Genomic DNA, 25,797 nt, shown 5'->3' with positions numbered 1-25,797 from the left:
TAAGTGTCACGAAGAACAAAGATATGAAAATGTATGCAAGGGAATGGGGCGAAGGGCTATGAAATGTCCATGATCAGAATTTCTGTTTTACATTCTAAATATTTGACTGCATCTTCTTTTTTGACAGATACACATACGGAGAATCCGTCCCAGGGAATGTCATGCTTAAAATATGCCAGAAACCAAGATGGCGCAGTTGGTACTGGCCAAGATGGAGTAGTGAAGAGAAGCAAGATAACCTGTGTCACAGTGAGAGCGCAAAGGTGAGCACTACATGTAGAGAGGATGAAGAGGATGGTGTGTAGGGAGGACAGAGGGGATGGTGTGTAGGGAGGACAGAGGGGATGGTGTGTAGGGAGGACAGAGAGGACGGTGTGTAGGGAGGACAGAGAGGACGGTGTGTAGGGAGGACAGAGAGGACGGTGTGTAGGGGGGACAGAGAGGACGGTGTGTAGGGGGGACAGAGAGGACGGTGTGTAGGGGGGACAGAGAGGACGGTGTGTAGGGGGGACAGAGAGGACGGTGTGTAGGGGGGACAGAGAGGACGGTGTGTAGGGGGGACAGAGAGGACGGTGTGTAGGGGGGACAGAGAGGACGGTGTGTAGGGGGGACAGAGAGGACGGTGTGTAGGGGGGACAGAGAGGACGGTGTGTAGGGGGGACAGAGAGGACGGTGTGTAGGGGGGACAGAGAGGACGGTGTGTAGGGGGGACAGAGAGGACGGTGTGTAGGGGGGACAGAGAGGACGGTGTGTAGGGGGGACAGAGAGGACGGTGTGTAGGGGGGACAGAGAGGACGGTGTGTAGGGGGGACAGAGAGGACGGTGTGTAGGGGGGACAGAGAGGACGGTGTGTAGGGGGGACAGAGAGGACGGTGTGTAGGGGGGACAGAGAGGACGGTGTGTAGGGGGGACAGAGAGGACGGTGTGTAGGGGGGTCAGAGAGGACGGTGTGTAGGGGGGACAGAGAGGACGGTGTGTAGGGGGGACAGAGAGGACGGTGTGTAGGGGGGACAGAGAGGACGGTGTGTAGGGGGGACAGAGAGGACGGTGTGTAGGGGGGACAGAGAGGACGGTGTGTAGGGGGGACAGAGAGGACGGTGTGTAGGGGGGACAGAGAGGACGGTGTGTAGGGGGGACAGAGAGGACGGTGTGTAGGGGGGACAGAGAGGACGGTGTGTAGGGGGGTCAGAGAGGACGGTGTGTAGGGGGGACAGAGAGGACGGTGTGTAAGGAGGACAGAGAGGACGGTGTGTAGGGAGGACAGAGAGGACGGTGTGTAGGGAGGACAGAGAGGACGGTGTGTAGGGAGGACAGAGAGGACGGTGTGTAGGGAGGACAGAGAGGACGGTGTGTAGGGAGGACAGAGAGGACGGTGTGTAGGGGGGACAGAGAGGACGGTGTGTAAGGAGGACAGAGAGGACGGTGTGTAGGGGGGACAGAGAGGACGGTGTGTAGGGGGGACAGAGAGGACGGTGTGTAGGGGGGACAGAGAGGACGGTGTGTAGGGGGGACAGAGAGGACGGTGTGTAGGGGGGACAGAGAGGACGGTGTGTAGGGGGGACAGAGAGGACGGTGTGTAGGGGGGACAGAGAGGACGGTGTGTAGGGGGGACAGAGAGGACGGTGTGTAGGGGGGACAGAGAGGACGGTGTGTAGGGGGGACAGAGAGGACGGTGTGTAGGGAGGACAGAGAGGACGGTGTGTAGGGAGGACAGAGAGGACGGTGTGTAGGGAGGACAGAGAGGACGGTGTGTAGGGAGGACAGAGAGGACGGTGTGTAGGGAGGACAGAGAGGATGGTGTGTAGGAAGGACAGAGAGGATGGTGTATAGGGAGGACAGAGAGGATGGTGTGTAGGAAGGACAGAGAGGACGGTGTGTAAGGAGGACAGAGAGGATGGTGTATAGGGAGGACAGAGAGGATGGTGTGTAAGGAGGACAGAGAGGACGGTGTGTAGAGAGGACGGTGTGTAGGGAGGACAGAGAGGACGGTGTGTAGGGAGGACAGAGAGGATGGTGTGTAGGAAGGACAGAGAGGATGGTGTATAGGGAGGACAGAGAGGATGGTGTGTAGGAAGGACAGAGAGGACGGTGTGTAAGGAGGACAGAGAGGATGGTGTATAGGGAGGACAGAGAGGATGGTGTGTAAGGAGGACAGAGAGGACGGTGTGTAGAGAGGACGGTGTGTAGGGAGGACAGAGAGGACGGTGTGTAGGGAGGACAGAGAGGATGGTGTGTAGGAAGGACAGAGAGGATGGTGTATAGGGAGGACAGAGAGGATGGTGTGTAGGAAGGACAGAGAGGACGGTGTGTAAGGAGGACAGAGAGGATGGTGTGTAGGGCGGACAGAGAGGACGGTGTATAGGAAGGACAGAGAGGATGGTGCCGCACGTAACAAGCCGGGACCAGAGTGCAGTGAATATATGAATATTAATGACTCCCGGCCCCCGGCCTCCTGCTGGCAAATGTGTAAAGAAAATATATATATATTGTTTAAAATATATATATATATATTCATGTGCTGCAAGCACTTAAATAAAAATAGCATGTCCCTTCCCTTCACAGAAAAAAAAAATCAGATTTTTTGACACAAAAAAAACCCGCTTTATTTTAAAAGAGCACATTCCAGTTCACCTAAAAAAGATGACGAATGTAAAATGGAAAATCATGGCGAAAATCAATGGAGAAAGCAGTTCTCCATTTGAGCATTGAATACACTCTCGGCGAATCCCAGTGAAAACACCATTCTTATTATTATTATAATTTTATTTATAAGGCGCCACAAGTGTTTCGCAGCGCCGTACAAAGGAACAATACAGGGAGACAAAGCTTGGCATAACATTGAATAAATAACAAAAATACAGTACAAATAAAGAGCGCCACAGTTCAATACACATTACAGCTTGGATATAAGTAGTGAGGACTCAATCAACATACAACTAGAGGCTAGATGCCAATGATGGAGATGAGTATGCGGACGAAGATGGTCACTGAGTGTTGGAGTATAGGAGAGCTGTGAGTGACTTGTGAAGAGAAGACAACAGGAGGGAAGAGGGCCCTGCTCGGAGGAGCTTACAATCTAGTAGTGAAATACACCAGCAAATTGCAGCGAGCATTAAACGGAGAACTGGCCGGCATTCGCTGTTCGCTTTCGGCGAACAGTGAACATTGAATAGGGTGAATCATATTTTCAGTGAAAAAAAATTCACCGCAAGGGTGAAAACAGCCCGATTCGCCGAAAAAACAATGAATCGGGAGCAATGAATACAGGCCAAAGATGCAATTTCCATATAAAACCCGCCAGGCGCTAGCAGAGCCTTAAGGTGCCCTGAGAGGGGATGTTTGGCGCGACTGCAGCAATGATGTATGAGGAAACATCTGAGTAATGGAGGAGACGCATATGTGTAATAGCGGTATTCTCCATCCTCTCCGCAGACGGACCGCTCCGGTAAGCTGCAAGTGGTGGTGAGTCTGTCTCACTTCAGACTGCGTGATACTGAATACTACCGACAACTACAGGTGGAGGCAACGCTGGAAGAGGAAGGAACAGGTAACAGTATAAAGTAGTAAGGAGGCGCTGGGTGTAGGCATTAGGTGCATGAATGTACAGTATATTGCTCCAATAATAACCTTTTTTGTAAATGATATTTATTAAAGCATTTATGTTAAGAACACATTTTTACATACATTTCAATCTAAACAATGTTTTAACGATAGACAGTTGTTATATATTGGTCAATACTATGTATTCAGTTTTTTTTTTCCAATAATAAACTTTAAGTTAAAGAAGGTAGGTGAGAAGCGTGAATCTGTCGTACCTTAACTGAATTCAATTCTGTTTGTTAACCACCAAATCTCTCACATTCTGAATCTCTCATCCGATTAAATTTCACCCAACGTTTCTTTGGCTTTATCTTGTTTTTACCAAAGAGATAGTCAGAGTCGGTTAATCATTCAGAGCATATTGGATCATCATTGGATTCATATTGGATCATAGTGCTGGGATCTTGGTTGAGTTTTCAAATGCTGAAAACATATGGTCCTTTACATCAGGGTTGCCGACCCTCCTGGAATTTCCGGGAGTCTCCCGAAAATCGGGACCCCCTCCCGGCCCCCTGGAAGGGTGGGCAACCCAAGCGTATTCAGGGGGGACCCCCGCTGTCCCCCGGATCGCGGCATTAAAATGCCGCAATCATCGGGTCTCAGAGGAGGGGGCGGAGCTAAAATGACACAATCGCGTCGTTTTAGCCCTGCCCCCTCCACTGAGATCTGTGAATTTGGTGTTTTACCATCATGGGGCGGGGCTTAGTGATGTCACTCTTAAGCCCCGCCCCCTGAGCAGCTGCTGAAACTCTCCTCTCCGGGCTTCTCCCGGAGAGAATAATAAAGTCGGCAACCCTGCTTTACATGTTCTTTGAGTGTGTTAATAAAAAGGTAGCCATTTTTGATAAAGTTGACGGGCTCCATTCATCAAGTCTAATCTAGCAAATCGTCTTTCAAAAAACAATATTTGTTTGAGCTCCATGATATCTGGAGCCGATTATTTCGTCCAATATATCAATATACATTTTCTTGCTACAGTTAAAATCATAATAAGCAATGACAAATTATGTTTTTTCAAACCTTTGAGGGGCCATGCTTGAAAGGTTATGCCCATAAATGCTGCTATGTCTGATATGAATGAACAATCAAAGATATTGTTTATGAATTGGAGAACTTTGTTCCAATATCTTCTCAACATAAAGCAATCCTCCATGCAGTGTGAGAAATCTGCAACTTGCACTCTACATTTAAAACAATTGCTTTGTGTTTAAAAATATCTTGTTTTCGAAGTGCTACTGGTAATATTTGCAAGTTATAGAGGATTTTTGGAAATATAATGGCTTGGATAATAGCTAATCTACCTGATAGAGACAATGGGAGGTCTTTCCATGCTTCCAATTTTGTTATAATTTGGGAAATGACAGGGGTATCGTTTAAAGAGTATAATTTAGACAGCTCAGTGGATATCTGTACCCCCAAATATTTAAAATGTGAGGGATTAATGGTAAAAGGGATTTCTGATGAGCCTATTAAATCAAAGTTAATATTACCTAAAGGAAGAATTTCTGATTTTGATAAATTAACTTTATATCCTGAGATGTCTCCAAAAGATCCAATGAGATGAATAATGCAGGGAGGGAATGAGAAGGGATAGAGATAAAAATCAAAGTATCGTCCGCAAAAAGCTCAATTTTTAGTTCTTCTGCACCAATTTGAATTCATTTCCTCCGGCAGGCCAGTAATTCTCAGATTGCGTCGCCTCGCCCTATTTTCAATATTTTCCACAGCATCACTAAGGCCTTTGTTTTCCAATTTGAATGTCTTTACAGCCTTTTGCAAGGTCTGTATTTGATCAGTGTTATCACTTATAGTAGTTTCAGCATTAGTGAGGCGGTCTGCTAAAGAATAACGCTGGGTGGTTATACCTGTGACAGCCTTTGGCAGAAGAGGGACCATTGTAGTGTGAATAGCTTCCACAAGATCATAATATGAGAGTGCATAAATACCTGTGGGCTGTGAGGAAGGGTTGTCAGTCTGGGTCTGGTCTTCACCAGTGGTGTTCCTTGGGTGTTGTCTGGTCCCGGCGCCATACTGTGCTCACCTCTTCTCTTCTTCTGGCGCTGCTGCTGCGGAGGGAGAGCTGCTTACTGCGGCCAGCAGCGGGGACATAAACTTGTCCATGGAGGCAGGGGACTGTCTGGGGGACCTGGAGCGGTGTCTGCGTGGGGTAGTCAGCGTGCTGTTGTCGGGAGAGACAGCGGGAGACGGAGCGGTGCGGAGTTGCTGCTCACTCCACGACGCCGGAACCGGAAGTCTCTCCAATAACAACCTTTAAGTGCCAGCAGAAGAGTAAAGATACTCTCTACTGTACTGTGGCTCATTCAGAATGATGCTCTGAATAAAGTCTTCTATAAATGGTTTGCATTCTGCTATCTCACTTCGCCTAGCTGGCCCAGCATCAGTCCATGGGAAATAGCACTTTATAAAGCCTAAGATCCACTCAAACTCTCTCCTTATTGGCTGGTGTTAGCCCCATATCCTTTTCCCTTGGAATATGACCATTCCTTCCTTTCCTATATAAAGCTGACTAGTCCAGGCTACGGGCCATACAATTGATTGCTAAGTTCCTGGAAATGCAAAAAAATTAGTTATTGCCTGCCATTGCCAGGTCAAACGCCCTGAACAGTCACCCTATACTGGCCCTACAATCTTGAGGTGCATTCCAGACCCCCTCAGGTGACCTGAACTCAAGTCCAATGGCCGAGCAGATATACCAGGGAATAGCCAAACGTTAGCGGGTGTGGTACACAAGTGGGTAGTCAGATGTAAGTCGGTTTGGTACATAGGAAGGTAGTCAGATGTAAGTCAGTTCGGTACACAGGAGGGTAGTCAGCTGTAGAGACATGTGTCAGGTAGCAGGAACTGAACAAGCAGCATACTCAAGCAGGGAGTAGTAGTAGTAGTAGTAGTAGTACGTTTATTTATAAGGCGCCACAAAGTGTCCGCAGCGCCGTACATAGCAAAAAAAAAAAAAAAAATTACAAGGTAACGTACAGGGTGTGTAGAAAGATACAGTATAAATAGGGGTATAGCTGGTAGAACTAAAATCAGCATCAGTTCAGAAGTAGGTGTCAAAATAGTCAAGGAGACCGAAGATGAAGTAGAGGAAGGGAAGAACAGGACAGGAGCACAGGTGAGGTAATGAGGTAGGGTGAGTACGTGAGGAAGGAGGGCCCTGCTCATAAGAGTTAACATACTAAAAATAGGTGGGTGGACGAACGAAATACAATAGGATAAGTAGGAACGGAGGGGAACGGAGGGGAACGGAGGCAGGATAGGAGGATCAAAAGAGGTTAGGAGGAGGGATAGGCTAGTCGAAAAAAGTGGGTTTTGAGGGAGCGCTTGAAGGAGGTAAGGGAATCAGATAGCCTGATGGGTGGCGGGAGGTTGTTCCAGTGCAGGGGGGCAGCGCGAGAGAAATCTTGGACACGGGAGTGGGAGGAGGTGATTAGGTGAGAGGTCAGTCGGCGGTCAGCGATGGAGCGAAGAGGACGGGAGGGAGTGTGGATAGAGATCAGTGAAAAGAGGTAGGGAGCTGTGGAGGAGGAGGAGAGAGCCTTGTAGGTGGTGGTGAGGAGTTTAAAGAGAACTCGGAAAGGAATGGGGAGCCAGTGAAGAGATAAACAGAGGGGGGAGGCGGAGGTAGAGCGGCGGGAGAGGAAGATGAGCCTAGCAGCAGCGTTAAGAATGGATTGGAGAGGTGCGAGGCGGGTGAGAGGTATCCCAGAGAGAAGGATGTTGCAGTAGTCAAGGCGGGAGATGACAAGAGAGTGAATGAGAATTTTGGTCGCGTCAGTGGAGAGGAATGGTCTGATGCGTGAGATGTTGCGTAGGTGAAAGCGGCAAGACTGTGAGAGAGCACGAATGTGGGGGGTGAAAGAGAGGGAGGAGTCAATGATGACACCGAGGCAGCGCGTTTGGTCGGTGGACGTGATCTCGGTTTCACCAATGCTGATGGAGATAGTGGGAGAAGAGGGGATGTTCGGGGGATGGAAGATTAGAAGTTCAGTTTTAGCCATGTTTAGTTTCAGGAAGCGTTGGGTCATCCAGGCTGAGATGGCCGTGAGGCATTCGGAGACCTTGGACAGAAGTGATGGGGATAAGTCGGGGGAGGAGAGATAGATTAGGGTATCATCAGCATAAAGGTGGTAATGAAAACCATAGGAGCTGATGAGGGTGCCCAGAGAGGTGGTGTAGAGGGAGAAGAGGAGAGGGCCAAGGACTGACCCTTGGGGAACACCGACTGGCTGGGGGGTAGTAGGAGAGGAGGAGCTCGGAGTGGAGACGGAGAAGGAGCGATCGGAGAGGTATGAGGTGAACCAGGAGAAGACCGTGCCAGTGATGCCAAAGGAGCGGAGGGTGTTGAGCAGGAGAGGGTGGTCAACAGTGTCAAAGGCAGCCGACAGATCAAGCTGGATGAGGATAGAGAAGAGGCCTTTGGATTTAGCCGATAGTAGATCGTTAGTGACTTTGGTCAGGGCAGTTTCAGTGGAATGTAAAGGGCGGAACCCGGATTGGAGGGGGTCTAGAATGGAGTTAGCAGTAAGGTGGCTTAGGAGACGATTATAGGTCAGACGTTCTAGGATTTTGGAGGCAAAAGGGAGGAGGGAGATGGGCCTGTAGTTGGATGGAGAGTTGGGGTCCAGATTTGTTTTTTTGAGAATTGGGGAGACAAGAGCGTGTTTGAAGGAGGAAGGGAAGATCCCAGAGGATAGGGAAAGATTAAAGAGGTGAGCCAGGTGAGAGCAGACTGATGGACTGAGACGACGGATAATAGGGGATAGGATCAAGCGGGCAGGTGGAGGGAGAAGCGGATTGAAGGATAGAGTGGACTTCAGCAGCAGTGGTGGGGTAAAATGAGGACAGGGGTTGGAAGGAGGGGAGTGGAGATGTAGGAGGGGAGGAGGGAGAGGGTGAGGTCATGGCAGCAGTGATGGCAGTCCTGAGAGAGGAGATTTTGGTTGAAAAGTAGGTAGCAAAATCAGCGGCTACGATGGAGGACGGAAGAGCTGGAGGAGGGGGGGGAGAGCAAGGAGTTGAAGGTGGCGAAGAGCCTGCGGGGATTGGATGATTGGGAAAGGATGAGGGACTTAAAGTAGGATTCCTTGGCCAGAGCAAGGGCAGAGCTGAAGGAGGAAAGAATGAATTTGAAATGGAGATAATCCGCAAGGGAGCGTGATTTCTTCCAGAAGCGCTCAGCAGTGCGAGAGCACTTTTTAAGGAATCGGGTGATAGGTGAGTGCCACGGTTGGGGGTTGGAGCATCGAAGGGGGATAGAGGAGGGAGGGCAGGCAGAGTCCAATGCCGAAGATAGGGTGTCATTATAGAGGGAGGCAGCGAGGTTCGGGCAGGACATGAGGGCGATTGGGGCGAGAAGAGGACACAGCGTGTTTGAGAAGGCAGCAAGATCAAGTGTGTTGACGTTATGCCGTGAGACAATGCGCTTGGGAGGGGGGGTGGGAGAGGGGGAAGCAGTGAGGGAGAAGGAGATGAGGTGATGGTCAGAAAGAGGAAAAGCTGAGATAGTGTAGTCAGTAAGGGAACAAGAGCGAGAGAAGACGAGATCGAGGGAGTGTCCTTGGATGTGGGTGGGAGAGGTAGTCCACTGAGATAGGCCAAGAGAGGAGCAGAGAGAGAGGAGTTTGGAGGTGCCAGGATCAGCGGGGTTATCCAAGGGGATGTTAAAGTCACCAAGAATGACAGATGGCAGGTCAGAGGAGAGGAAGTGTGGAAGCCAGGCGGCGAAGTTGTCAAGAAATTGGGAGATAGGGCCAGGGGGGCGGTAGATTACAGCGACACGGAGGTGGTAGGGGTAGTATAGACGGATAGAGTGAGACTCAAAGGAGGAGAAAAGGAGAGAGGGTTCAGGGTGAATGACACTGTGGGTGCATGAGGCTGAGAGGAGAAAACCCACACCGCCACCTTGGCGACCGTCAGGCCTGGGAGTGTGAGAGAAAGAGAGGCCACCGTGGGAGAGAGCAGCTGTAGAGACAGAATCAGAGGTGGAGAGCCAGGTCTCGGTGATAGCAAGGAGGTGGAATGCTCTAGAGATGAATAGGTCATGGATGGCAGGGAGTTTGTTGCAGATGGATCTGGCGTTCCATAGTGCACAGGAAAGAGGGGGGGGTGGGTTGTGTATTTATGTGGATAAGGTTTTTGGGATTGCAGAAGCGAGGGGGGGTCATTGGGAGGGTGGGGGTGCGGGGGCGAGTGGTCAGGATAGGTATGGGATGGGAGGGGGGAGGAGCAGTTGGAGAAAGTGAAGTTGAGAGATTAACAGCCATGAGGAACCGAAGGTGAGAGGGTAGGTTAGTGAAAGCAGACAGAGGGATTTGGGAGGACAGACAGCGTCTGTAGTAAATTTGGTAGAAAACAGAGTGAGAGAGAAGGTAACAGGCAAGGAACTACTGTCAGAGAGGAGACCAGTGGGTAAAATCAGGTTGATTGAGTAATCCAATTAAGTATGAAACAACAACAAGTGAGAGGATGAAGGGAACAGAGAAGGTCAGAAGTGAGGCAAATGTGGGCAGGCGTGAAGAGGGAAACAGGGTGCGATAAATGTGTGGCAAAGATAAGAGAAAATAATAGTGAATGAGTAAAAATGACATACAATGTTGGAAAAATATAGATACAATGAATTTAAATGTCAAAATTGAGCAACAGGTTACAATAGGATAGAAAGAAGATGAATATGTTACAATAAAACAGAATATGAAAATTTCGACTGTGTTCAAACTCACCTTTTTCAGTATTCTAACTCACCTGCTTCAGTTTCCAACTCACTTAAGTAATCAAGCTTCACTTTAGTAATGCAAGCTTCCCTCTCAATGAGCACGCTCCCAAATGAGCTCTGCCCCTCCTTATATAGTATGTCAGGCCCCTGTTACACTCAGTTCCTCCCCCTAATCTTCCTTGACACCTAGATTTAGCTCCTCCTCCTAGTATCTGTTCACACCTAGTAACAATACACTATACAGATACAGGCACAACCAAAATCACACTCAGATTTCTCCCTCAAAATTACAGTCTCTATATAGAAAGACAGATAAAGAATACAAGACAGACAGAATGCAAGATAACTCACCTGCTTCAGTTTCCAACTCACTTAAGTAATCAAGCTTCACTTTAGTAATGCAAGCTTCCCTCTCAATGAGCACGCTCCCAAATGAGCTCTGCCCCTCCTTATATAGTATGTCAGGCCCCTGTTACACTCAGTTCCTCCCCCTAATCTTCCTTGACACCTAGATTTAGCTCCTCCTCCTAGTATCTGTTCACACCTAGTAACAATACACTATACAGATACAGGCACAACCAAAATCACACTCAGATTTCTCCCTCAAAATTACAGTCTCTATATAGAAAGACAGATAAAGAATACAAGACAGACAGAATGCAAGATAACTCACCTGCTTCAGTTTCCAACTCACTTAAGTAATCAAGCTTCACTTTAGTAATGCAAGCTTCCCTCTCAATGAGCACGCTCCCAAATGAGCTCTGCCCCTCCTTATATAGTATGTCAGGCCCCTGTTACACTCAGTTCCTCCCCCTAATCTTCCTTGACACCTAGATTTAGCTCCTCCTCCTAGTATCTGTTCACACCTAGTAACAATACACTATACAGATACAGGCACAACCAAAATCACACTCAGATTTCTCCCTCAAAATTACAGTCTCTATATAGAAAGACAGATAAAGAATACAAGACAGACAGAATGCAAGATAACTCACCTGCTTCAGTTTCCAACTCACTTAAGTAATCAAGCTTCACTTTAGTAATGCAAGCTTCCCTCTCAATGAGCACGCTCCCAAATGAGCTCTGCCCCTCCTTATATAGTATGTCAGGCCCCTGTTACACTCAGTTCCTCCCCCTAATCTTCCTTGACACCTAGATTTAGCTCCTCCTCCTAGTATCTGTTCACACCTAGTAACAATACACTATACAGATACAGGCACAACCAAAATCACACTCAGATTTCTCCCTCAAAATTACAGTCTCTATATAGAAAGACAGATAAAGAATACAAGACAGACAGAATGCAAGATAACTCACCTGCTTCAGTTTCCAACTCACTTAAGTAATCAAGCTTCACTTTAGTAATGCAAGCTTCCCTCTCAATGAGCACGCTCCCAAATGAGCTCTGCCCCTCCTTATATAGTATGTCAGGCCCCTGTTACACTCAGTTCCTCCCCCTAATCTTCCTTGACACCTAGATTTAGCTCCTCCTCCTAGTATCTGTTCACACCTAGTAACAATACACTATACAGATACAGGCACAACCAAAATCACACTCAGATTTCTCCCTCAAAATTACAGTCTCTATATAGAAAGACAGATAAAGAATACAAGACAGACAGAATGCAAGATAACTCACCTGCTTCAGTTTCCAACTCACTTAAGTAATCAAGCTTCACTTTAGTAATGCAAGCTTCCCTCTCAATGAGCACGCTCCCAAATGAGCTCTGCCCCTCCTTATATAGTATGTCAGGCCCCTGTTACACTCAGTTCCTCCCCCTAATCTTCCTTGACACCTAGATTTAGCTCCTCCTCCTAGTATCTGTTCACACCTAGTAACAATACACTATACAGATACAGGCACAACCAAAATCACACTCAGATTTCTCCCTCAAAATTACAGTCTCTATATAGAAAGACAGATAAAGAATACAAGACAGACAGAATGCAAGATAACTCACCTGCTTCAGTTTCCAACTCACTTAAGTAATCAAGCTTCACTTTAGTAATGCAAGCTTCCCTCTCAATGAGCACGCTCCCAAATGAGCTCTGCCCTTCCTTATATAGTATGTCAGGCCCCTGTTACACTCAGTTCCTCCCCCTAATCTTCCTTGACACCTAGATTTAGCTCCTCCTCCTAGTATCTGTTCACACCTAGTAACAATACACTATACAGATACAGGCACAACCAAAATCACACTCAGATTTCTCCCTCAAAATTACAGTCTCTATATAGAAAGACAGATAAAGAATACAAGACAGACAGAATGCAAGATAACTCACCTGCTTCAGTTTCCAACTCACTTAAGTAATCAAGCTTCACTTTAGTAATGCAAGCTTCCCTCTCAATGAGCACGCTCCCAAATGAGCTCTGCCCCTCCTTATATAGTATGTCAGGCCCCTGTTACACTCAGTTCCTCCCCCTAATCTTCCTTGACACCTAGATTTAGCTCCTCCTCCTAGTATCTGTTCACACCTAGTAACAATACACTATACAGATACAGGCACAACCAAAATCACACTCAGATTTCTCCCTCAAAATTACAGTCTCTATATAGAAAGACAGATAAAGAATACAAGACAGACAGAATGCAAGATAACTCACCTGCTTCAGTTTCCAACTCACTTAAGTAATCAAGCTTCACTTTAGTAATGCAAGCTTCCCTCTCAATGAGCACGCTCCCAAATGAGCTCTGCCCCTCCTTATATAGTATGTCAGGCCCCTGTTACACTCAGCTCCTCCCCCTAATCTTCCTTGACACCTAGATTTAGCTCCTCCTCCTAGTATCTGTTCACACCTAGTAACAATACACTATACAGATACAGGCACAACCAAAATCACACTCAGATTTCTCCCTCAAAATTACAGTCTCTATATAGAAAGACAGATAAAGAATACAAGACAGACAGAATGCAAGATAACTCACCTGCTTCAGTTTCCAACTCACTTAAGTAATCAAGCTTCACTTTAGTAATGCAAGCTTCCCTCTCAATGAGTAGATCCAGGAAGTGCCTTTTATAGGCCAAAACAGGAAACAGGATTCAAGATGGCTTCTCTTTGATTCCAAACTGACCATCTTGGAAAAGGGCAAAACTAAGGGCAAACTTGCAAATACAGAGACTCCTAGTGGTCGGAGGAGCACATAGTCAGGGATATTCCTTACACATCAATGTCCATCAGCAAATGTTACCATCATCACAAGGCCCAACCCAAAGTCCCTGTATTGTTTTACTTGAGAACTGTTTACACCTGGTCCTAACCTTCCCTTATCCCATATAATGTAGGGATGTAGATGTGTGTTCTGATGGATCTTCTGAGGACTGGTGTTACAGACACTGTTGGGTGCGGTCATTGGTTTAGGGTTAGTTCTAATATCAAATGTCTTTGATACCTAGTAAAAAAAAAAATTGCATGTTCACCTCTACAATACAGAGGTTTGAAGCCTCTATTTTTAGAACCGATTTACTGAACGAATCCAAACAAAAAAAAATCCTACAATTAAATGTTTCCACCATGGCACCTGGGTTGGTGGTTTTCTTGATTTGGATCTTGGGATGGAAGTTTAGACGACAATATGTCAGTGATGAGGTGTCCTCTCCTGTCTCTCATAGGAGTGACGTTCAATGCATCCAAAACAATAGACATCAAATCAGAAATCACAAAGCTTTCGTTCAAGGACCCAAAATCTTATTACCAGCCAGGAGCTCCGTACCGAGGAAAGGTGAGCGGGACACAACCCATACTAACATATATTATTATTATTGTTATTACAGAGACACTGACCTAACTGCTGGCACAGAAACCAATAGAAAAGAATAATTGTATTGCTACTTGTTCCCAGGTGGTATTGGAGTCCTATGACTGTAAGCCGCTCAGTGGGGAGAAGGTGCACCTCGCCGCCACATACAAACAGGAGACCACGAAGGAGACATATATTACAGACTCTGCAGGAGAGATCTCATTCCAGTTCTCTACCACCTCCTGGGGCAAACGCTCTGTCACATTACAGGTGAGTGCGGAGGATTATAAAATGTTTTATATATAAGATTTTCCTCTCTGGTGTTGGAAACATTCAGCCATCAGCTGAAAACTCTCTAATGGGCTTATCTATCATTGTGGTGGTCATTGCTGAGTGTATCTAACTCTGCTGGTCAGTGCTGAGTGTATCTAACTCTGCTGGTCAATGCTTAGTGTATCTAACTCTGCTGGTCACTGCTTAGTATATCTAACTCTGTTGGTCAGTGCTAGTGTATCTAACTCTGCTGGTCAGTGAATAGTGTATCTAACTCTGCTGGTCAGTGCTTAGTATATCTAACTCTGCTGGTCAGTGCTTAGTATATCTAACTCTGCTGGTCAGTGCTTAGTATATCTAACTCTGCTGGTCAGTGCTTAGTATATCTAACTCTGCTGGTCAGTGCTTAGTGTATCTAACTCTAATGGTCAGTGCTTGTATATCTAACTGTCTAACTCTGCTGGTCATTGCTGAGTGTATCTAACTCTGCTGGTAAGTGCTGAGTGTATCTAACTCTGCTGGTCAGTGCTTAGTGTATCTAACTCTGCTGGTCAGTGCTTAGTTAATCTAACCATCTGCTGGTTAATGCTCCAGTATATCTAACTCTGCAGGCCAGTTCTTATCATATGTAACTTTCCTGGCCAGTGCTCAGTGTCATAAAATCTCTGATGGTTAGTGCTAGGTGTATCTAACTATGGTGGTCAGTGCTTAATATAACTAACTCTGCTGGTCAGTGCTTAATATATCTAACTCTGTTTGTCAGTGCGTAATATATCTAACTCTGCTCATTATTGCTTAGTGTAACTAACTCTGCTCATTAGTGCTTAGTGTATCTAACCGTCTGCTGGTTATTGCGCAGTGTATCAAACTCTGCTGGTTAGTTCTTAGTTTATCTAACTCTGCTGGTCATTGCTGAGTGTATCTAACTCTGCTGGTCAGTGCTTAGTGTATCTAACTCTGCTGGTCAGTGCTTAGTATATCTAACTCTGCTGGTCAGTGCTAGTGTATCTAACTCTGCTGGTCAGTGTTTAGTGTATCTAACTCTGCTGGTCAGTGCTTAGTGTATCTAACTCTGCTGGTCAGTGCTTAGTATATCTAACTCTGCTGGTCATTGCTGAGTGTATCTAACTCTGCTGGTCAGTGCTTAGTTTATCTAACTCTGCTGGTCAGTGCTTAGTATATCTAACTCTGCTGGTCAGTGCTTAGTGTATCTAACTCTAATGGTCAGTGCTTGTATATCTAACTGTCTAACTCTGCTGGTCATTGCTGAGTGTATCTAACTCTGTTCATCAGTGCGTAATATATCTAACTCTGCTCATTAGTGCTTAGTGTAACTAACTCTGCTCATTAGTGCTTAGTGTATCTAACCGTCTGCTGGCTATTGCTTAGTGTATCAAACTCTGCTGGTCAGTGCTTAGTATATCTAACTCTGCTGGTCATTGCTGAGTGTATCTAACTCTGCTGGTCAGTGCTAGTGTATCTAACTCTGCTGGTCAGTGTTTAGTGTATCTAACTCTGCTGGTCAGTGCTTAGTGTATCTAACTCTGCTGGTCAGTGCTTAGTATATCTAACTCTGCTGGTCATTGCTGAGTGTATCTAACTCTGCTGGTCAGTGCTTAGTTTATCTAACTCTGCTGGTCAGTGCTTAGTATATCTAACTCTGCTGGTCAGTGCTTAGTGTATCTAACTCTAATGGTCAGTGCTTGTATATCTAACTGTCTAACTCTGCTGGTCATTGCTGAGTGTATCTAACTCTGTTCATCAGTGCGTAATATATCTAACTCTGCTCATTAGTGCTTAGTGTAACTAACTCTGCTCATTAGTGCTTAGTGTATCTAACCGTCTGCTGGCTATTGCTTAGTGTATCAAACTCTGCTGGTCAGTGCTTAGTATATCTAACTCTGCTGGTCATTGCTGAGTGTATCTAACTCTGCTGGTCAGTGCTTAGTGTATCTAACTCTGCTGGTCAGTGCTTAGTATATCTAACTCTGCTGGTCAGTGCTAGTGTATCTAACTCTGCTGGTCAGTGTTTAGTGTATCTAACTCTGCTGGTCAGTGCTTAGTATATCTAACTCTGCTGGTCATTGCTGAGTGTATCTAACTCTGCTGGTCAGTGCTTAGTTTATCTAACTCTGCTGGTCAGTGCTTAGTATATCTAACTCTGCTGGTCAGTGCTTAGTGTATCTAACTCTAATGGTCAGTGCTTGTATATCTAACTGTCTAACTCTGCTGGTCATTGCTGAGTGTATCTAACTCTGCTGGTCAGTGCTGAGTGTATCTAACTCTGCTGTTCAGTGCTTAGTGTATCTAACTCTGCTGGTCAGTGCTTAGTTAATCTAACCATCTGCTGGTTAGTGCTCCAGTATATCTAACTCTGCAGGCCAGTTCTTATCATATGTAACTTTCCTGGCCAGTGCTCAGTGTCATAAAATCTCTGATGGTTAGTGTTAGGTGTATCTAACTATGGTGGTCAGTGCTTAATATAACTAACTCTGCTGGTCAGTGCTTAATATATCTAACTCTGTTCGTCAGTGCGTAATATATCTAACTCTGCTCATTAGTGCTTAGTGTAACTAACTCTGCTCATTAGTGCTTAGTGTATCTAACCGTCTGCTGGTTATTGCGCAGTGTATCAAACTCTGCTGGTTAGTTCTTAGTTTATCTAACTCTGCAGGTCAGTGCTTAGTGTAATAAATATATGATGGTTAGTGCTAGGTGTATCTAACTATGGTGGTCACTGCTTAGTATATTTGTCCCTCTGCTGGTTCTTGCATAGTTTATTAAACTGGGATATGGTCATTTGGTCTACAGTTTGTTGGTCGACAACCATTGGGTCGACACCATTAGGTCAACATGGTTCTAGGTCGACATGGTTCTAGGTCAACATGGGTCAAGGTCGACATGGGTCTAGGTCGACAGGTCATTAGGTCGACATAAGCCTTAGGTCGACAGTGTCTATGTCGACAGTCAATATGTCATCATGGGGTTTTCACAGTTGTTTTTGAGCCGACATATGTCAACAGATGGTATTTCATGCCCTACCATCCACTAGAGCGTGGTGGGAGAATAAAAGTGTGCTGAGAGTAGCGAGGCACCGTGCCCGAAGCATAGCGAGTAAAGTGAGCGACGCAAGGAAATGCAGTGCACTTTAAACTGTGTCCATGTCAACTGTGTTGACATTCGGGTAAAACAACAGTGAAAAACCCCATGTCGACCTTTTGACTGTTGACCTAGACACTGTCGACCTAATGCTTGTGTCGACCTAATGTCCTGTTGAACTAAGCCCATGTCTACCTAGACCCTTGTGGTCGACCTAGAACCATGTCGACCTAGTGATGTCCACCTAATGCTTGTCGACCAAGATACTGTAGACCAAACGATCCCAACCCTCTGATGATCAGTCTTTAGTGAAACTAAGGCTCCGATGATCTGTCCTTCGTGTAACTAAGGTGGGTGCTTAGTGTATCTAACTCTCCGATGATCTGTCCTTAGTGTAACTTACCCTGTGAAGGTTGGAGCTTAGTGTATCTAACTCTCCGGTGATCCGTCCTTAGTGTAACTTACCCTGTGAAGGTTGGAGCTTAGTGTATCTAAATCTCTGATGATCCGTCCTTAGTGTAACTTACCCTGTGAAGGTCGGAGCTTAGTGTATCTAACTCTCTGATGATCAGTCCTTAGTGTATCTAACTCTCTGATGATCAGTCCTTAGTGTATCTAACTCTCTGATGATCAGTCCTTAGTGTATCTAACTCTCTGATGATCAGTCCTTAGTGCATCTAACTCTCTGATGATCAGTCCTTAGTGTATCTAACTCTCTGATGATCAGTCCTTAGTGTATCTAACTCTCTGATGATCAACCCTTAGTCTATCTAACTCTCCGATGATCCATCCTTAGTGTAATTTACCCTGTGAAGGTGGGTGCTTAGTGTATCTAACTCTCCGATGATCCGTCCTTAGTGTAACTAACCCTGTGAAGGTTAGTGCTTAGTGTATCTGACTCTCTGATGATCAGTCCTTAGTGTAACTTACCCTGTGAAGGTTAGTGCTTAGTGTATCTAACTCTCCGATGATCAGTCCTTAGTGTAACTAACCATGTGAAGGTGGGTGCTTAGTGTATCTAACTCTCTGATGATCCGTCCTTAGTGTAACTAACCCTGTGAAGGTTAGTGCTTAGTGTATCTAACTCTCTGATGATCCGTCCTTAGTGTAACTAACCCTGTGAAGGTTAGTGCTTAGTGTATCTAACTCTCCGATGATCAGTCCTTAGTGTAACTAACCCTGTGAAGGTTAGTGCTTAGTGTATCTAACTCTCCGATGATCCGTCCTTAGTGTAACTAACCCTGTGAAGGTTAGTGCTTAGTGTATCTAACTCTCTGATGATCAGTCCTTAGTGTAACTAACCCTGTGAAGGTTAGTTCTTAGTGTATCTAACTCTCCGATGATCAGTCCTTAGTGTAACTAACCATGTGAAGGTGGGTGCTTAGTGTATCTAACTCTCTGATGATCAGTCTTTAGTGTAACTAACCATGTGAAGGTGGGTGCTTAGTGTATCTAACTCTCCGATGATCAGTCCTTAGTGTATCTAACTCTCTGATGATCAGTCCTTAGTGTATCTAAGTCTCCAATGATCCGTCCTTAGTGTAACTAACCCTGTGAAGGTTAGTGCTTTGTGTATCTAACTCTCTGATGATCAGTCCTTAGTGTAACTAACCCTGTGAAGGTTAGTGCTTAGTGTATCTAACTCTCCGATGATCAGTCCTTAGTGTAACTTACCCTGTGAAGGTTAGTGCTTAGTGTATCTAACTCTCCGATGATCAGTCCTTAGTGTAACTAACCATGTGAAGGTGGGTGCTTAGTGTATCTAACTCTCCGATGATCAGTCCTTAGTGTAACTAACCCTGTGAAGGTTAGTGCTTAGTGTATCTAACTCTCTGATGATCAGTCCTTAGTGTAACTAACCCTGTGAAGGTTAGTGCTTAGTATATCTAACTCTCCGATGATCAGTCCTTAGTGTAACTAACCATGTGAAGGTGGGTGCTTAGTGTATCTAACTCTCCGATGATCCGTCCTTAGTGTATCTAACTCTCTGATGATCAGTCCTTAGTGTATCTAACTCTCCAATGATCCATCCTTAGTGTAATTTACCCTGTGAAGGTGGGTGCTTAGTGTATCTAACTCTCCGATGATCCGTCCTTAGTGTAACTAACCCTGTGAAGGTTAGTGCTTAGTGTATCTAACTCTCTGATGATCAGTCCTTAGTGTAACTAACCCTGTGAAGGTTAGTGCTTAGTGTATCTAACTCTCCGATGATCAGTCCTTAGTGTAACTAACCATGTGAAGGTGGGTGCTTAGTGTATCTAACTCTCTGATGATCCGTCCTTAGTGTAACTAACCCTGTGAAGGTTAGTGCTTTGTGTATCTAACTCTCTGATGATCAGTCCTTAGTGTAACTAACCCTGTGAAGGTTAGTGCTTAGTGTATCTAACTCTCCGATGATCAGTCCTTAGTGTAACTTAACCTGTGAAGGTTAGTGCTTAGTGTATCTAACTCTCCGATGATCAATCCTTAGTGTAACTAACCATGTGAAGGTGGGTGCTTAGTGTATCTAACTCTCTGATGATCCGTCCTTAGTGTAACTAACCCTGTGAAGGTTAGTGCTTAGTGTATCTAACTCTCTGATGATCCGTCCTTAGTGTAACTAACCCTGTGAAGGTTAGTGCTTAGTGTATCTAACTCTCCGATGATCCGTCCTTAGTGTAACTAACCCTGTGAAGGTTAGTGCTTAGTGTATCTAACTCTCCGATGATCAGTCCTTAGTGTAACTAACCCTGTGAAGGTTAGTGCTTAGTGTATCTAACTCTCCGATGATCCGTCCTTAGTGTAACTAACCCTGTGAAGGTTAGTGCTTAGTGTATCTAACTCTCCGATGATCAGTCCTTAGTGTAACTAACCCTGTGAAGGTTAGTGCTTAGTGTATCTAACTCTCTGATGATCAGTCCTTAGTGTAACCAACCCTGTGAAGGTTAGTGCTTAGTGTATCTAACTCTCCGATGATCAGTCCTTAGTGTAACTAACCCTGTGAAGGTGGGTGCTTAGTGTATCTAACTCTCCGATGATCCGTCCTTAGTGTAACTAACCCTGTGAAGGTTAGTGCTTAGTGTATCTAACTCTCTGATGATCAGTCCTTAGTGTAACTAACCCTGTGAAGGTTAGTGCTTAGTGTATCTAACTCTCCGATGATCAGTCCTTAGTGTAACTTAGCCTGTGAAGGTTAGTGCTTAGTGTATCTAACTCTCCGATGATCAGTCCTTAGTGTAACTAACCATGTGAAGGTGGGTGCTTAGTGTATCTAACTCTCTGATGATCCGTCCTTAGTGTAACTAACCCTGTGAAGGTTAGTGCTTAGTGTATCTAACTCTCTGATGATCCGTCCTTAGTGTAACTAACCCTGTGAAGGTTAGTGCTTAGTGTATCTAACTCTCCGATGATCAGTCCTTAGTGTAACTAACCCTGTGAAGGTTAGTGCTTAGTGTATGTAACTCTCCGATGATCCGTCCTTAGTGTAACTAACCCTGTGAAGGTTAGTGCTTAGTGTATCTAACTCTCCGATGATCAGTCCTTAGTGTAACTAACCCTGTGAAGGTTAGTGCTTAGTGTATCTAACTCTCTGATGATCAGTCCTTAGTGTAACTAACCATGTGAAGGTGGGTGCTTAGTGTATCTAACTCTCTGATGATCAGTCCTTAGTGTAACTAACCATGTGAAGGTGGGTGCTTAGTGTATCTAACTCTCCGATGATCAGTCCTTAGTGTATCTAACTCTCTGATGATCAGTCCTTAGTGTATCTAAGTCTCCAATGATCCGTCCTTAGTGTAACTAACCCTGTGAAGGTTAGTGCTTTGTGTATCTAACTCTCTGATGATCAGTCCTTAGTGTAACTAACCCTGTGAAGGTTAGTGCTTAGTGTATCTAACTCTCCGATGATCAGTCCGTAGTGTAACTTACCCTGTGAAGGTTAGTGCTTAGTGTATCTAACTCTCCGATGATCAGTCCTTAGTGTAACTAACCATGTGAAGGTGGGTGCTTAGTGTATCTAACTCTCTGATGATCCGTCCTTAGTGTAACTTACCCTGTGAAGGTTAGTGCTTAGTGTATCTAACTCTCCGATGATCAGTCCTTAGTGTAACTAACCATGTGAAGGTGGGTGCTTAGTGTATCTAACTCTCTGATGATCCGTCCTTAGTGTAACTAACCCAGTGAAGGTTAGTGCTTAGTGTATCTAAGTCTCCGATGATCAGTCCTTAGTGTAACTAACCATGTGAAGGTTAGTGCTTAGTGTATCTAACTCTCCGATGATCAATCCTTAGTGTAACTAACCATGTGAAGGTGGGTGCTTAGTGTATCTAACTCTCTGATACACTATCTGCAAGATAGCCTGACTCACAAAAAATACATCCTGCCACTGCATGAGACTGGAATCTATAGAATATCAGAAGCTACCAACATATGGGACTATTCTGACCTGATTACTGCTGAGCCCTGCAATAAGATATTCCCCACCAAGGGGCAGACTAGAGGGGCCAAGTGGTTCTTATCTGCCATCACGTTCTCCGTCTATATCTAAGACGGAGTGAAATCCCGCCCTGTGCAAGTCTGCGAATGGCTTGCAAAAATCTTGTTGATCGACATACAGCCACAAATCGATCGGATGATTTGCCAGTGTGTGTGCAGTCTGTGCGTAGTGCAATGGTCGGGGTCAGTGCAGACATCGGAGCCCCTCCCTGATTACTCCTGGGCACGTCTGCGTTGTTTCTGACACTCCAGGAAACGTCCGGTTGCCACCCACAAAAGCCGACTTCCTGTCAGTCAGGTTGTGAGGAGATTGCAGTGGAAGCATTTTTGTCCCTGTTTGGCCTTGCACATGTGCGCTATGATCTGTACGCATGCACAGTCCTTCAATAATCAATCAGGTCTGAATAACCCCCATAGTGTTATGATCTGTACGCATGCAGTCCTTCAATAATCAATCTGGTCTGAATAACCCCCATAGTGTTATGATCTGTACGCATGCACAGTCCTTCAATAATCAATCAGGTCTGAATAACCCCCATAGTGTTATGATCTGTACGCATGCACAGTCCTTCAATAATCAATCAGGTCTGAATAACCCCCATAGTGTTATGATCTTCACGATTGTTTGAATGTTGTATTCTGTAAAGTGCCGCAGTTCCCAACATTCCAGTGGGCTTAATGTATGTTCCTGTTGAACGCCGCATTGTCCTCATCATGGCGGCAGAATTCCCGGAATGTCCGCTATCTGATCCTCTTCTGTATTTCAGGCCACCACAGATAAGGCGGATGAGCTGTATGGATATCGGAAGGTGTCGGCGCGGTACGGCCGGAGCAGCCTCTCTCTGAAGGACATACATGTGGAGACTAAGAACTCTGTGTACATCCGCCCGGTTAGGAGCTCGGCGCCGTGTCACCAGGCTGTGATGGTGACTGTGGATTACACCATTGGAGAGGACCAGAAGGACGACGTGGACATCTGCTATCTGGTACTAAGAATAACTGAAAGATGAGTCCTGCACTTAGTCTGTGTGGGGCAGATAATGGCGGGGTTATCGGCAGTAGGGAGTCCGTGTTATAGCGTAAGCCAGCGCCAGACCGATTGCAATGGCGCTAAAGTCGCAACTGGGAATCAGGCTGCCTGGCGCAAACAGATTTAAGTATATCAGGATTTTTCTGTCTTCATCCACTGTATTTATGCCCTATATGGGGTATCCGGATGATAGATTGACAAAGTATTGGTCAATAGTCATTAGGTTGACAACATATGGTCACCATGCATTAGGTCAACAACTAGTGTGTGGCATAATGTGCAAGGGTCCCTTCTACTGTACGTTGTAATGTGCAAGGGGCACTACTGCTGTGTGGCATAATGTGCAAGGGGCACTACTGCTGTGTGACATAATGTGCAAGGAGCACTACTGCTGTGTGACATAATGTGAAAGGGTCCCTTCTACTGTGTGGTGTAATGTGCAAGGGGCACTACTGCTGTGTGGTGTAATGTGCAAGGGTCCCTTCTACTGTGTGGTGTAATGTGCAAGGGTCCCTTCTACTTTGTGGTGTAATGTGCAAGGGGCACTTCTGCTGTATGGCATAATGTGCAATGGTCCCTTATACTGTGTGGTGTAATGTGCAAGGGTCCCTTCTACTGTGTGGTGTAATGTGCAAGGGGCACTACTGCTGTGTGGCATAATGTGCAATGGTCCCTTCTACTGTGTGGTGTAATGTGCAAGGGGCACTTCTGCTGTATGACATAATGTGCAATGGTCCCTTCTACTGTGTGGTGTAATGTGCAAGGGGCACTACTGCTGTGTGGCATAATGTGCAAGGGGCACTACTGCTGTGTGACATAATGTGCAAGGGGCTCTTATGCTGTGTGACATAATGTGCAAGGGTCCCTTCTACTGTGTGGTGTAATGTGCAAGGGGCACTACTGCTGTGTGGTGTAATGTGCAAGGGTCCCTTCTACTGTGTGGTGTAATGTGCAAGGGTCCCTTCTACTTTGTGGTGTAATGTGCAAGGGGCACTTCTGCTATATGGCATAATGTGCAATGGTCCCTTCTACTGTGTGGTGTAATGTGCAAGGGGCACTACTGCTGTGTGGCATAATGTGCAATGGTCCCTTCTACTGTGTGGTGTAATGTGCAAGGGGCACTTCTGCTGTATGGCATAATGTGCAATGGTCCCTTCTACTGTGTGGTGTAATGTGCAAGGGGCACTACTGCTGTGTGGCATAATGTGCAATGGGCACTACTACTGTGTGGCATGATGTGTAACAGGCACTCTGAGCATACACACTGTGGGACACATACACCATACAGCACTTCCTGTATAACAAACACTTCCTGTATGACAAGTGGTGGCAATGATACAATCCATATACAGCTCAGATCTAAATCTCCATTTTTTCAATAAACAGAACAATAATAATAAAAATAATAATAATAATAATAATAATTATACTAATAATGTGTGTGGGTGTGAGACAGTGTAAAGGTAAAAAGGAAGAAAGGGTGGCTATGCGCTGTCAGGCCACAGTGTATACTAATCAATTAAACAGCAATAATTGGATTTCTGTTCAAGCAGCAGTAGGATTTGGGTACTTAGACCACACATAGAATGAACATAGAAAAACAGACAAAACTGCGCTAAAATAGAAACCAAGATAAGAACAATCACAAGCAGAGTTATCAACATCCAGCGTTAGTAATACTGTTATGGGCCAATCATACGCATGTAAAGGCTATTTCGGATGGTGTCCTTATAGCGCTAATTTGTTGGTTAATTGAGCATGCAATGAGCCCCAATTGGGGAGATAGATGGATGAATTGGTGTGTAATAAAAGACAAGTCATAGCAGTAACAGTAATTTAGGTCCTATGTATTTAACCTTGGAGAGAGATAAAGTGGGTGGAGATAATATATGAACCAATCAGCTCCTAAATGTCATATCATAGCCTGAGTTTGAAATTTTTTAGCTATGAGCTGGTTGGCTGGTGCTTTACCCTCTTTATTAAATCTTCCCAATAGTCCTGGCATTTTGGATTAGGCTGGCCCCCGCATCAGCCCCTGCACCCCCTGCCTATATTGGCAGCCCCTGCACCCCCAAAGAGCCGCCAATCACATTTATGAGAATTGGGACAGGGCTTAATGATTGTGTCTCCCCCTCCCTCCCTTACCGGGCAGCTGCTGGGGGGCGGGCTCTGTTCCTACTCCCTGCACCCGGAAGAGGATGTATAGTGCAGGGAGGTCACTGGTCCGGGCAACATAGCACTGAGCTGCCCGTGTAAAGATGAGGGGGGGTCAGCAAGGGTCCATGGGGGGTCGGCGGGGGGTCAGTGCGGGTTGGCGGTGGTCGCATAAAGAAGCCCATGGATTTTTTTTTTTGTTTAGTGCATCCTGCCCACAATAATTATATTGATGTTCCCTGCTCCGTTCCTCCATACCTCTGCTGGATCCTCCCTGCTCTGTCTTTCAGGTCCTGGTGAATAATAAGATCACACTTGGAGGCCAGAAGACAGTGAGAGGTATAAAGTCGGACTGCACGTTCTCCCCGGTGATCTGGGATCTGGTGATGGCTCTCCTCTATACCATCGCTTCTATATTCATGTAGTCTTCTGCTCTCTCCCACCATTCAGCTCTCTCAGGCTCCGTGGACTTCTCCATCCCAGTCCGTGACATTTCCCCATCCGGAAAGCTGCTGGTTTTCTCCGTGTCTCAGGATGGTGGAGTCGCCGCAGACACAACAACGGTCCAAGTGACGCCGTGCCTGAAACATGCGGTCAGTATCCCCCATATACCGAGGGCAAAATCAGCGCTGACCAATGGTAGATGGCCGATCTAACTGAGCAACTCTATAGTGTGGTCTTGTCCATGCTATATG

General features: G+C 45.8%; 1 protein-coding gene across 1 annotated transcript in view; it reads left to right on the top strand.

The window, feature by feature from the left end:
- The window catches only part of LOC146009483 (alpha-2-macroglobulin-like protein 1), a 196,413-nt gene that overhangs the window by 70,957 nt on the left and 99,659 nt on the right, over positions 1-25,797 (top strand). Inside the window, exons 9-15 of the mRNA XM_083149909.1 lie at positions 128-263; positions 3,433-3,547; positions 13,946-14,055; positions 14,176-14,343; positions 22,686-22,904; positions 25,393-25,441; positions 25,553-25,695. Of these exons, the coding sequence (XP_083006035.1) occupies positions 128-263; positions 3,433-3,547; positions 13,946-14,055; positions 14,176-14,343; positions 22,686-22,904; positions 25,393-25,441; positions 25,553-25,695 (940 nt within the window). The remainder of the gene's footprint in view (positions 1-127; positions 264-3,432; positions 3,548-13,945; positions 14,056-14,175; positions 14,344-22,685; positions 22,905-25,392; positions 25,442-25,552; positions 25,696-25,797) is intronic.

The sequence above is a fragment of the Crinia signifera genome, chromosome 6, assembly GCF_055691185.1.
Source record: "Crinia signifera chromosome 6, ASM5569118v1, whole genome shotgun sequence".
In the NCBI taxonomy this organism is placed as follows: domain Eukaryota; kingdom Metazoa; phylum Chordata; class Amphibia; order Anura; family Myobatrachidae; genus Crinia; species Crinia signifera.
The sequence above is the reverse complement of the archived record's forward strand: the minus strand, read 5'-3'. Positions and strand labels throughout refer to the sequence as shown.